The following is a 12,298-nucleotide window of genomic DNA, read 5'->3' as shown; positions in this document are numbered from 1 at the left end:
AGACTTCCATGAGGATTTCTTTTGAAAAGATGTTCCCATGCTTAAAAAATAAATGACAAATTTAGAGTATTCTCAGAGTTCAAAAGAAAAAGTGTATTTTCCCCCTATTTTCTATGTTGGCAAGTAGGCCACATAAAGGTGCAGTTCTGTTCGTTTAAACTGTTGGAGTATTGCAATAGGTACTTCAAAGTTGGGGAAATGTTACTTGATTTTGAAAAGCATGAGGCATAGAAGGTAAAAGATGACACCAAAAAGCTAACTTAAATCAACTTAAGAGGGATACAGATTCATGGTTCATTAGTGGTCAGAGTTATAGAATGTAGGAATAGTACATCTGTGGTGTTTTTCTCTGTTTCTTCATCATTCCCATGCACACTAAATTTCATAAACAACTTTCTTTTCATAGAGTGACTCTTGCCTGGGGATTAAGGGTACTCCCTAGGAACCTAAGGGAATGAGTAAAATGACCCCCACAGGAAGACAAGGCTACTCTCCCTATTGTGAGAATGACTTCATCAATTTGTAACCCAGTCAGACTAAATATATCGCTCATGTGTTGGTTTTATAACAACTAGAAACTGGGAAGAATAGAGTTCATAAAGTTTTCAGTATTGTTGCCTCACAAAATAATCCTTCAGAAATTCCAGTTCAAAAGATAGAAGGAGTCTATTGCTTGTTTCATAATGCTTATTTTGTTACATTACTCTCTTCTTCCTCAGCTAGAAACTTTGAGCCCCCATAGGCTATGCTAATTAGGCTCTTTATATATTTTTTTGAGACAGAGTCTCTCCCAGCCTGGAGTGCAGTGGCATGATCATGGCTCACTGCAGCCTTGACCTCCTGGGCTCGAGGGATCCTCCTGCCTCAGCCTCCTGCGTAGCTGGGATTGCAGGTGTGAGCCACTGTATCCAGCCCTAGACTGTTTATATTACAGAGCCCAGGAACACTTAGTGTAATTCCAAGGCTCTTTTAAGACTGTCACTGGCTCAAGGATCCAAATCCAGGGCTCTGACTAAAACATACTTAGAATGGTTCATTCTCTCACTCGCTTCAGGGTGTTGCTCAAATGTTACCTATTCAGTGCTATCCGAGTCTCTATTTAAAACTGCATCCGTGATCTCACCTCTGACACTCCACATCCCTCTTTCTGGTTTTATTTTTCTCAATAGCATTTATATCATCTAATGTACTATATATTTCACTTCATTATCTTGCTTGTTATCTGTATCCCTTCCATGATGACAGGGATTTTTGTCCGTCTTGTTCTTTGTCGTATCTGTAACACCTATATCAGCACCTGGCACATAGTGCCTGCATGTAAGTCATGCTTAATACATATTTGATGGATGATATTTTGAATGAAAATGTATCTACATAACCACACTAAGTAAAATTGAATTTGGACTCTAGGACGACTGCTTGGGTCCAAATTCTGGTTCAGCGACTTACGGCTGTTGACCTTGGGCAAGTTATATAACCTCTCTCTGCCTCAGTTTTCTCATGTGTAAAATGAGACTAGCAATAATTGTTCTTATTATATAGACTTTGTTGTGATGACGAACTTGAATTGGTATGAGAAAGCACTTTGAAAAATATCTGGCACATTGGAAACACCATGTATTAATAAATGTTAACTTGTAGAAGGAGTTGCATTTAACTGTATCTGAGTTAGTGCTATGTTTTATAAAGAAAGCATTTATTTAGATTTTATGATTTCCCGCTTGTGTGTAGGAGCCAATTTGTATGAAAATAAGGATGATAGGAGACTGAAATGTGAGTTAGGCCCTCTAAGAATTCAAGAAAGTCCATACAATCAAGCATCTTATGAAAAATAGTTCAATGGAAAGTATAATTCAAGATAGCATATATTTCTATGAGAGCCTACCTTTACTCCTTTATCATACTTATCACACTAATTTTTACTTGTTCAATATGTCTTCCATGTCTAGATTCTAAGGTAAGCTAGATTTGAAGTTCCATGAAACCAAATAGATTAGTCTTGTCCACCACTAAAACTCATGTCATATTTAGCACATGGTAGGTGCTTGATGCATATTTGGTTAAAGGAATATGTATTCTTGGCTACTCAGAGTACAAGGAGCCTATACTGAACAAGTTATCTTTTTATCCACCAGAAGCAAGAATTCATTACTTCCACATCTAAAAATGTTATCTCACCCCTCTTTTCTTCTATCCAGTTTTTGTTTACTAGAACTTATCATGGCTGCTTTTACCTCATGGCCTCTGTTGTTTGCTTTTCCATCTGTATCTTTTAACTTTTGCCCATCATTACTAGCTAATGACTTTTCCTGTGTATTGAAGTCAGATTTCTCAACAGACACCCTACCTGGTTTTAATTAATGAGAATTATTGGTCTTGGACAAAGTTCTATCATTGGCTGCTCTCAAGTATAGAAATTGACTGCCCTTGGATCAGGTGGCCATTTTTGACCTAATCAGATATGGCTACAGTGATCTGGTTCAAAATAAGTTTATCTGTTTGTAAAGAACAACAAGGGCTGATTCCCTCAGTAGATCTTCTGGGTATAAGAAAGAATAGGGAAAGCTGGCTTTCTGAGGCTGGGGCTGCCCAGCATGCCCCAAATTACAATCATTAATATTTACTATGTGTTAGAGGGATACAGTGTAGGGTATAGATATAAGACCCTATCCTTGCTCTCATATAGCTCACAAACTAGAGGAGGCAGGCAAGCAGATTGAATTCAGAGTAATGGTATTGCTGGAGTTGAACACCTTGTACCATGGGAACATGCAGGACAAACAGTCTGGACTGGGATTATGAAATAACCTCCATCTTCACCGAGGTTTCTGTGTTCCGAGTATATGTTAAAGAGAGGAAGTTCTGTGTCACATTTGTGCCCTTCAGTATCCTTTTAAAAAAAATCTTGTTAAAAAGTTTCTAAATTGAAACCAAGAAATGACATTGAGCATATACTCCTTTACCTAAAGGATGTTTTGTTTTCAAGTTTAGGAAGAGTACTGTTCTTTGACTTTCAGGTGTTTTCTCCAGTGAATATAGTGAGTGTGCCAGAATCATTTGATAAGAATGAGTTTCACTACCTGTAATCTGAGAGATGTGGCTTTGAAACTGGACTGACATTTAGGGAGCACTTCCTTGCCTGCCCTCCTTCAGAGTTCTACTACTCCTTCACTTCACAGCAGTTCTAACTACTAATTATTTAAGCTCCCTCTTTCATTCCTGGCAATCTTGATTACATGGCAGGGAGGACTTCTTGCAATCCATCATTCTAATGGAATCTTCAATGGGGATATATATGGATGAGAGAAGCCCTCTGGAACACTATGCTTTATCCATGACTATTGATTTCCACCATTTGCTCCTAACTTTCATCTTCTGCCATTGTCTTGCATACTCTTCTTTTCCAGTCAATTCTCCAGTAAAATCCGTTCCAGACAATAGCCTAAAGGTTGGTCATCGGGCCTGAAGGCAATATACAGCATCCTGCATTATTAGCACACACTGAGTGAAAGTATAACCCTACTCTAGATGACCATCCAATGCTGAAGATGATGATGCTATTCTTGGTACTTTGATTCAGACCCAAGATGAGGCTGAGAATTTGTATCCATTTGAGGAAATTCTTAATGACCTAAGTATCTCTACCAATAGTGTTCATCATTAAATACTTTCTGCCTGGCACAAAGTGCTTTTTTAAAATTATTTTTTGTTCAATAAATGAAAGCAGTTTTAGTGGATCAGTTCAAGAGGAGTCTGTATTAGCTTTGTTTAATACGGAGTTTGCAACTGAAGAAACATTTAATAATTATCGTTTTAAAGTATAGAATATGGTATATCAGACCTTCTGGAACACTCCCTAGACACAAATGCAGCAGAGACTGCATTGGAAACCTCTGAAAGAGTGTATCCTTGGCCAGCAGATGGCATTCTAATACTATAGTTTAGAGAAAGCAAGTAGCAAAAGGTAAAGAAGCACTTTATAATGTTGAAGTGACCATCTATCTCCTTTTTCCCCTCCCCATCCCCACATAACTTTATCTCATTTCCATTTTATCCCAGGCAACTATCTTTTCCATCCATCCACCCCTCTTTAGGTGCCTAGAGATATCTTGCTTTCATGCTCTGTAGTTCCTCATTGGAAAATATCTTTTGTACTTATTAATAATCAATCCATAGAAATAGGACCAGCCACATAATTTTCAGGGCCCTGTGTAAAATGAAAATGCAAAAGTTGTTCAAAAAGTATTGAGAATTTTAGGACAGTAAGAGAAGAGCATTAAACCGAGCACAGAGCCCTCTGAGCCTGCATAAGCCATACACCCATGAAACCAACCATACTTTATAATGTAAATATTTCCCTCTTCCCATTCTACCTTCCATTATTCTATTGCCCTGTCCCCTGTGACCCACACCAAAAGGGCTGCTTAAGAAAGGAAGGAATCACTAAATGTTATTGAGACGTCATAGAATCTTAGCACTGAAAGAAAATTTAGAGATCTAGTTCAATCCTCTCATTTTAAAGATGATTACATTCCAAAGAGATGAAGAGGCTCTCCCAAAGTCCCCAGCTAGTTATGTCTCAGACTGGACCAGATCTAAGTATTCTCATCTACCAGACCAAGGCTCACTCTCTTACGCAGACTCCATGAGAGGTATTTTAAGAAACGAGTTTTCCCATCTGCTCAGGATATACTTTGCCCCATTTTCTCTACAAGAGAAGGGTACATGTTTGTGTTACATTTGAGTACCAGGTGTGTGCTGGGCATTACACTTGATGTTTTATACATAATACCTCAGTTAGCAACAAGCTCAGAAAATCATTACATTCTCCCCATTTTTCAAATGAGAAAAATTGAGAATCAGAACTTGAATTTTAGTCAGTAAATGGGAAGACAAGAATTTGGGCAAGTCTGTGATTCTAAAACCCAGTCTCTTTCACTATATCATTCCTAAATTTTAGGAAAGCTGAATCAGCCTGTATTTCCTGAACATTGGTCTTGTTTTTGGTCAGCTCTGGGTGATCTTGGGGACTCTTTCCAGGCTGTTTTCTTCAAATTTATGAGGCTTGCTACTGCCTTGGTGTCTTTGCTCCAGGGTGTTTCCTCTGCTTTAAACACGCTTCCCCCAGATATTTCATGAAAAACAGGACCATGTGTTGGATAGGTAACAGGGGATCTGATCATTCAGGGTCTTACAGGTCATTGTAAGAACATTGGCTTTTTCCTCTGAGTGAAAATGGGAGCCATTGCAGCAGTTTGAACAGAGAAGTGACGTATCAGATTTAGGATCCTTCTGGCTGCTGTGTAGAAAAAGAGACTAAAGGGATGGAGTGGGGAAGGTAGAAGTTTGTAGGCTTTTCAGAGAGTTGTAACAGTAATCCAGGAAAAAGATAATGGTGTCTCATACTAAGGTGATAGCAGTGGAAGTGATGGAAAGTGGCTGGATTCTGGAGTTATATGTGTATGTAAATACTATATTTTTAACTTCTTGTTATGGAAGATCTCAAATACATACAAAAGTACTACAGAGATGAGTATAATGAATTCCTATGTTCCTATTCAGTGAACCTATCATGGGTTATGTGTCAGGCACTTTGCAACAGCTGCAGGAATTGCCAACTTGTATCAATCTTCCTCCCCAACCCTAGACTGGGGAGAAAGCAATTTGAAGCAAATCCCAGATACCGTATTGCATGTGTAAATATTTCAGCTTCTACTACTCCAACTGCTTCTGACTGCCCCAACATTCTGCTGTTTACCCTATGGTTTCTGCTTGTTCATAGTTTCAGGTACTCATGACTTCTAATTACTGTTTGCTCTATTTGTCCTCCTTAAGCTTTTTTTCCTTCCTATCAACTACTAACTCTGTACTTCTCAAATTCAAACTCCCTAAAAAGAGGTTCTTGTGGGTTCAGTTAGTTGTTTTTTTTCCTTCTACACAGAGCTCATAATCTGGCCCAATTGTGGTCGATTGGCTGCTCTTGGGTCGATTGGCCAACCGCGGTGGTGTAACGACAAGGTTAGTTTTCCCATAAAAGGGTTATTGAAATGGAAGTCACTTAACATATAATAGGCTGCTCTCCAATACTAATACATAGTGGAAATTTAATTCTAGAAAGGATATAAACGGTGAAAAAAGTAAGTCTGCAATGAGACTAGAAATAGATGTGTCTAATCACTGAGTACCGTTATTTTACAGTCTGACCTGACTCATTTAGAGTGCTATTCTTGGGTGCCACTGAGGAATTAAGCACATTTTTTTTCTTAATATATTTTTGTTTATAACAGGCTGAGTAATAGCATAGATAATAATGATCTAGGCTGAAAGTCAAGACCTACATTTAATTCTTCTGTTCATCATGGACTTTGTACAATATTAGACAAGATAATAAACTTCTTTGTGCCTTTGTCTCTCTCCAGTGAGATTAATACCTACCTTTTCCTGATTCATATATGGTAGACACATAAGATTAGAGGGATAGAAGCATATTGAGCTTTTATGAAGAGAAGCGTGTGAAAATCTGAATAATTACTATTTCCTATGTGAGGATTTTTATGAAATTATAAAATGAACATAGATTTAAGGTTTTTTTTGTATAAATTTGAGGAGTACAAGTATAGTTTTGTGACATGGGTATATTGCATAGTGGTAAAGTCTGGGCTGTAACCATCGCCCCCTGAATAATGTACATTGTACCCATTAAGTAAGTCCTCATCCCTCACCCCGCCCCCCGGCCAACCCTGCAACTCTTCCAAGTCTCCAGCGTCTATTATTCTACACTCTGGTGTGTCCATGTGTATACATTATTTAGCTCCCACTTATAAGTGAGAAAACACAGTACCAACTTTCAAATATTACACACTGTCTAATCTATTCATTTTCATCAGGTACTCAAACATTTTTCTTCCTACATTTTAATGTATGTGTCATATGTATATACTGCTTAGAACAGTGTGGGGCAAGTAGTAAGAGCTATGTAAATGTTAAACAGTTATCTGCATCAGCGTCAAAAAGAATTTGTCAAAAGTCCAGAGTTGCAGCTGCAAATGCTTAAAATATTTGACCCCTCTCTCCATCCCCTAATATATGCCCTGCTAAAATACAATTACATGAAGCACATAAAATAGTATGTCATGTGAAAATATGAATAAGAGGAAATTTTTTGAGCCCTGGAAAATTGGCAGTGTATATGTTTATGTGAAGAAAACCACCACAACAACAAAAAGGAAAGGGGGTGGTTAAAAATAACATTGATAACTGATATCTCCATTGTTCTCAAAGACTAGTTAGTGGACAGGCTGCATCAGAATCACTGGGAAATTTTCTAGAATTCTTGGTTCTATTAGCGATTCTGGTAGAATAGAATAACAGTGGAGATTAAGAATGCAGAAACTGTTTAAGTTTCTCAGATGATCCTGATTTTCAACCAAGCCTGGGAATCACTGATATGTAGAAAAATGTAATACAATAATTTAATTTAACTTAGTACATCATTTATTTCCTGTCATCCTATTCAAAGTGGTATGTATTGGGAAATATCTATCCCCAGGGAAGAGGACTGGGAGGATATCTGTAAAAATCAGAATGACAGTTATCTCTGGATTATGAGTTATGGAAATACTTATTTTACATTTATGTTTCTTATTTCTAAGTTCTCTGGTTGAGCATATATTATTTTTATAATAATAGATATTACTTACAACCAGTGCCAGAAAATTATTCACAACCAGTGCAAGATGTTAAAGAGTCATATGCAACCTATGTTTTCAGTTTATCAAATGTAAAGAAAAAAAGCAACTTGATAGGCTGAGGCAGGAGGATCACTTGAGGCCAGGGATTCAAGACCAGCCTGGGCAATATAGCAAGACCCCATCTCTAAAAAAAAAAAAAAATGAAAAGAAAAGAAAACAAAAATTAGCTGGGCATGGTGAAGTGTACCCATAGTCCTAGCTGCTCAGAAGGCTGAGGCAGGAAGATTGCATGAGTCCAAGAGTTTGAGGTTACAGCGAGCTATGATCTCTCCACTACATTCCAGCCTGAGAGACAGAGGAAGACCCTCTCTCTACCAAAACAGTCTGTCAATTCATATTCACATACTTTTTGTTTTAAAAGGCAAGGCTACATATAAAGCAACATGGACACAATATTTATTTTTGTTTTTTAAAATGTCACAAATTCTTTTAGTAAATATATGTCTTAGAGAATATAAAACAAATTAAATCCTAATTAGCTTTTACTTCTTTTGCTTTGGCACGAATGGAAATATACCAATGTTTATAAAAGGACCAATCAGTCAGTAACCTTATACTTGATGGGGTGAAAGAAACAGTTCTGGTACAATATAGATCTTCTGTCCAATTTGTATTTTGGGCTGTGCTCCAAGAATAATGTTCAGTCCTTTTTAAAGATCCTCTTGGCCTCTACTCCTTCATATACGTAAGTCTGAAAGGTGTTAACAAACAGAAGAATTTATCTTTAAGATTTACATCTAAATTAAGAAAAATATTGGTATTATTATAGTTTTATACTATATGAGTTTATACTATTTTTGTATTATATATATTATATGAGTATGAGTTTATACTATTTTTTCTTGTACTTGATAGCAAGATTTTATACAGATATAGGATACAGCCATTTTAAAACGCTTGTTGGTTTGTAGTCGTTTACATTTTCAGTTAAAATAGGCATTGATCATTTGACATATATAAGTTCTCTTTAGTAAATAGGCATCAGAAAATAGCTATACAATATTTTTTAAATCAGTAAGATTTATGAGAAAAGAAGTAGTCTGTTTACTGAAGATCTAGCTCAGCAGTGATAAAAATTATTGTTTTGTAGTAATTTTTGCCTTTTGAAAATAGCTATAAATGTTACAACTCACCTGGACTAGTTCATCGCCTATAATTTCTCGGACAGTATTCAGTTCATTTCCATTGTCTGTCCGTTTGAATTTTCCAACAAGTTTATTTCCCTCAAGGCTCCAGGTCCCCTACATAATAATGATGATAACAATAATGGCATTTATTAGGGTCTTACACATGTCAGGCACTGTTCTGAGTTCTGTAGACACAGTTTTTCATTTAATCTTCATGGTGACCCTATGAAATTGATACTGTTATCCTACTTTACAGAAGAGGAGACTGTAAAATGGCCCAGTGATTCACCTAAAGTCACAGTCAGGATTGAACCTAGACCATTGGGCTACAGAGTATGTGTTGATAACCATTATGCTTGTTTTCTTAAATAATTTCCATATGCTGAATTTTAAGGCAGATGAGCAGGGCTTCTTTCTGAATCTTTCATGTTACATATCCAGAAATATAGTCATGGTTAACTTATTAACATGGTTAATAAGTTTCATAGAGAGGTTAACAACTCTGTGCTTGTTTTAATTTGTGTGATTGTGGAACTAATTAAAGAAAGGCATAACTGATAAAACATTCAGTAGTTAAATTGTCATTACAAACATATGTAATTTAAATAGAAAAATGTTGAGGCTAAAAAAGTTTTTAAAAAATTTGTTGAAAATGATGACTTCCTAAAATGTGTTATCTTACGTGAAAAGGTACACTCTCAATGACCTGCACTACATCAAAGCTTGCCATTTGGTAACTCACTCATTTATTCGTTTGTCCATTTCTTTTATTATTTCAACATATTAAATTACTATTACAGTTAAGTTACATATTAACTCTAAAAGCTTCTGTTGCTGTACTGTTTAAAAACACAGTTTTGATTTTTTTTATGAATAGGTCTATACTCAGTCATTCAAAAGATATTTTTTCTAATTCTTATTGTTCGATTCAGATTCTTCACAGATGCATATAAAAATAAAAGTGTAATACTTAGATAACCCTGCCAATTTGTGCAATATATAACATAGACAAACTTCATTGGCTTCTTCAGTAAATGAAGGAGACCTGCATTAATTAAACCAACCAATGAAATAGAGCAGAGATCATTTTAATATTGGGTAGAAAAATCAAGAATGCATTGCTCATAAAAAAAATTCTTACACTGAGTTCAGTTCCGTCTGCTAGGTTGTAATTAAAGGTGACACCAAGTTCAAAAACAACTTCAATGTTTCGAAAAGTGCTTGATTCTTTGACTGTGAATTTATTTCCTTCTTGTGTAATTGTCAGCTTCAAATTGTCATGAGCTGCAAGCTTCCTTTTCACTACTAAATTAACACCTGCAAAAGGTAAGACAATGGAGAAAATAAAGTCAAATCCCATAAGAAGCGTTTATTTTTCCAGGTTATGTTTTGTTTGTTTATTTTGAGGGTGGGAAGAAAACTCGGTAGCATTGCCTTTGCATAAGAGCATTCAGATTGCTTCTATAGAAGTTCAGTTTCAATCAGATCAAGAGAACTGATTAAAGTTGTTTTTCCAAAACTTGAGAAAAATTAAGTACAGTACAGAATTATAGAATCTTAGAGCTGAACAACTTTAATAAGATTAACAAACTGTTCATTTCAGTGTTAAGTAAATTAAGTTCTAGAAATATCAAATGAAGGATTAAAATGTATATTCATATATTTATGAGGAAGCACATATTTAATTCTACATATACCGTATTCTTTTTTCTTAAATGCCCCTTTGTTTTTCATAGTGGCTTTAAAATTTTGAACTTCATAATTCTCTTTGTTTCTTGTGGCATTTCTGACACAAAAATGAGAAAATTAGCAAATGTTATAGCCAAAATCACTGTAAGACTCTACAAATTTTATAAATTTAAACTTAGAATTCCTAAACTGTAAGCTATAATTGATGCAGATTTTTCTTTTAGGGGAATGACACAAATTTGTTTGCCTATCTTATGTAGTATATGGGCTGCCAGAGTATTGGTATCAATTTATAAATCAGTTAAATTAAGCTTCCCTGAAGAAAATACATAGCTTCTCAAGATTATTCCAAAACTTTTGTAAGTTAGAAGAAATAAGAATTAAATCTAACTTATTCAGAGCTATAAATTTTAAGAGAACCTTTTTCCATTACTTTATTTTTTTATTTTATTTTATTTTTTTTTTGAGACGGAGTCTCGCTCTGTCGCCCAGGCTGGAGTGCAGTGGCCGGATCTCAGCTCACTGCAAGCTCCGCCCCCCGGGTTTACGCCATTCTCCTGCCTCAGCCTCCCGAGTAGCTGGGACTACAGGCGCCCGCCACCTTGCCCGGCTAGTTTATTGTATTTTTTAGTAGAGGCGGGGTTTCACTGTGTTAGCCAGGATGGTCTCGATCTCCTGACCTCGTGATCCGCCCGTCTCGGCCTCCCAAAGTGCTGGGATTACAGGCTTGAGCCACTGCGCCCGGCCTCCATTACTTTCTTATATGGTCTTTGCTTTTCCATCTCCTAGAATTTAACATTTTCAAATCTGGAAGTTATCATTATACACTGCCATTTTCTTACTGTAAATAACAAAAAAGTCATTTTTCAGTTAAAGAGTGAAGGAAACATATCTGGATCTTTTTGGTGTGTTTCAGAGGACAGCACTCAAAGAATCTTTTCTTCCATTAGTGAGATAGTGGATTCTTCCTAATGTAAGAAGTAAGAATATGATTTCCCTCCTCTGAACATCTTCTGGATCCTCACTACCACATTAGGAGCTATCTGTAAGCTATCTGTTATCTCCTAGAGATTTAGGAGTTAGAAAGAAAAATGTTTGTAAGAAAGCAAAGAATAAGCCACAAAGAAATAAAGTCTTTACCCATTTTTTCCATGAACTTATCATAGTTTTCACTCCGGTCTACCTTCCAAGTGCCATTAAATGCCATGATTTCAGTTGAGTCAGCCTCCAGGCAACTAGAGATTCAGGTCTGTCCTTGGGCAAGAATTTATTATATTTCTTATCTTAGAACCAACCCTATACTGTGATGTGGAAGTTTAAAGTTCAGGAAATCACCTAACTACTCTATGTCAAGCAATTAATTCTTATTAATTAATAAGAATTCTTATTAATTAATTCTTAATTAGTTAATTCTCATTCTGTACATTCCTGAGATCTTCTGAAATTCAACTGAATTAAAACATGAGAAGCATACCTATTCTGTCTTCAACTACAGTTTGTGGGCATACTTATTTCAAGAATTAGAATGCATGCTATCAGAAGATTGTTTTTCTAAGTTCAGAGTGCACACTGTGTTGGAGCTAATATAATTTATAGTGTAAGTCAGATAATATCTGGGAAATGAGACCATGACCTGTCTCTTTTTCATAGCAGCAATTATCTTATAAAGTAAGACTTTATGATGAAATACAGTTGAAAAGTTAGTTAATAAGATTCGTTTTCTAATATGTC

At 36.0% G+C, this 12,298-nt stretch overlaps 1 protein-coding gene and 1 long non-coding RNA gene across 3 annotated transcripts in view; one reads left to right on the top strand and one right to left on the bottom strand.

Moving 5' to 3' along the window:
- LOC126955606 (uncharacterized) overlaps positions 1-12,298 on the top strand; it is a 50,680-nt gene that overhangs the window by 10,008 nt on the left and 28,374 nt on the right. The gene's annotated exons all lie outside the window — the stretch shown is intronic.
- FABP2 (fatty acid binding protein 2) lies at positions 6,575-11,774 on the bottom strand. Its single transcript, XM_050792353.1, has 3 exons — positions 11,708-11,774; positions 10,020-10,195; positions 6,575-8,992 (listed from the first exon to the last, which is right to left on the bottom strand). Exons 1-3 carry the CDS (start codon positions 11,772-11,774, stop codon positions 8,828-8,830), a joined length of 408 nt encoding a protein of 135 aa, XP_050648310.1. The 3' UTR covers positions 6,575-8,827.

Source organism: Macaca thibetana, chromosome 5 (assembly GCF_024542745.1).
Source record: "Macaca thibetana thibetana isolate TM-01 chromosome 5, ASM2454274v1, whole genome shotgun sequence".
In the NCBI taxonomy this organism is placed as follows: domain Eukaryota; kingdom Metazoa; phylum Chordata; class Mammalia; order Primates; family Cercopithecidae; genus Macaca; species Macaca thibetana.
Note: the sequence above shows the minus strand (reverse complement) of the source record. Positions and strands in the feature narration are given on the sequence as shown.

Excerpts from the sequence above, each read along its gene's own strand:
- FABP2 (XM_050792353.1), bottom strand. The coding sequence starts at position 11,774 with ATGGCATTTAATGGCACTTGGAAGGTAGACCGGAGTGAAAACTATGAT. Across the intron at positions 10,196-11,707 it reads TAAGTTCATGGAAAAAATGG|GTGTTAATTTAGTAGTGAAA; the intron begins GTAAAGACTTTA and ends TACCTTTTGCAG. Across the intron at positions 8,993-10,019 it reads CAGACGGAACTGAACTCAGT|GGGACCTGGAGCCTTGAGGG; the intron begins GTAAGAATTTTT and ends ATTATTATGTAG.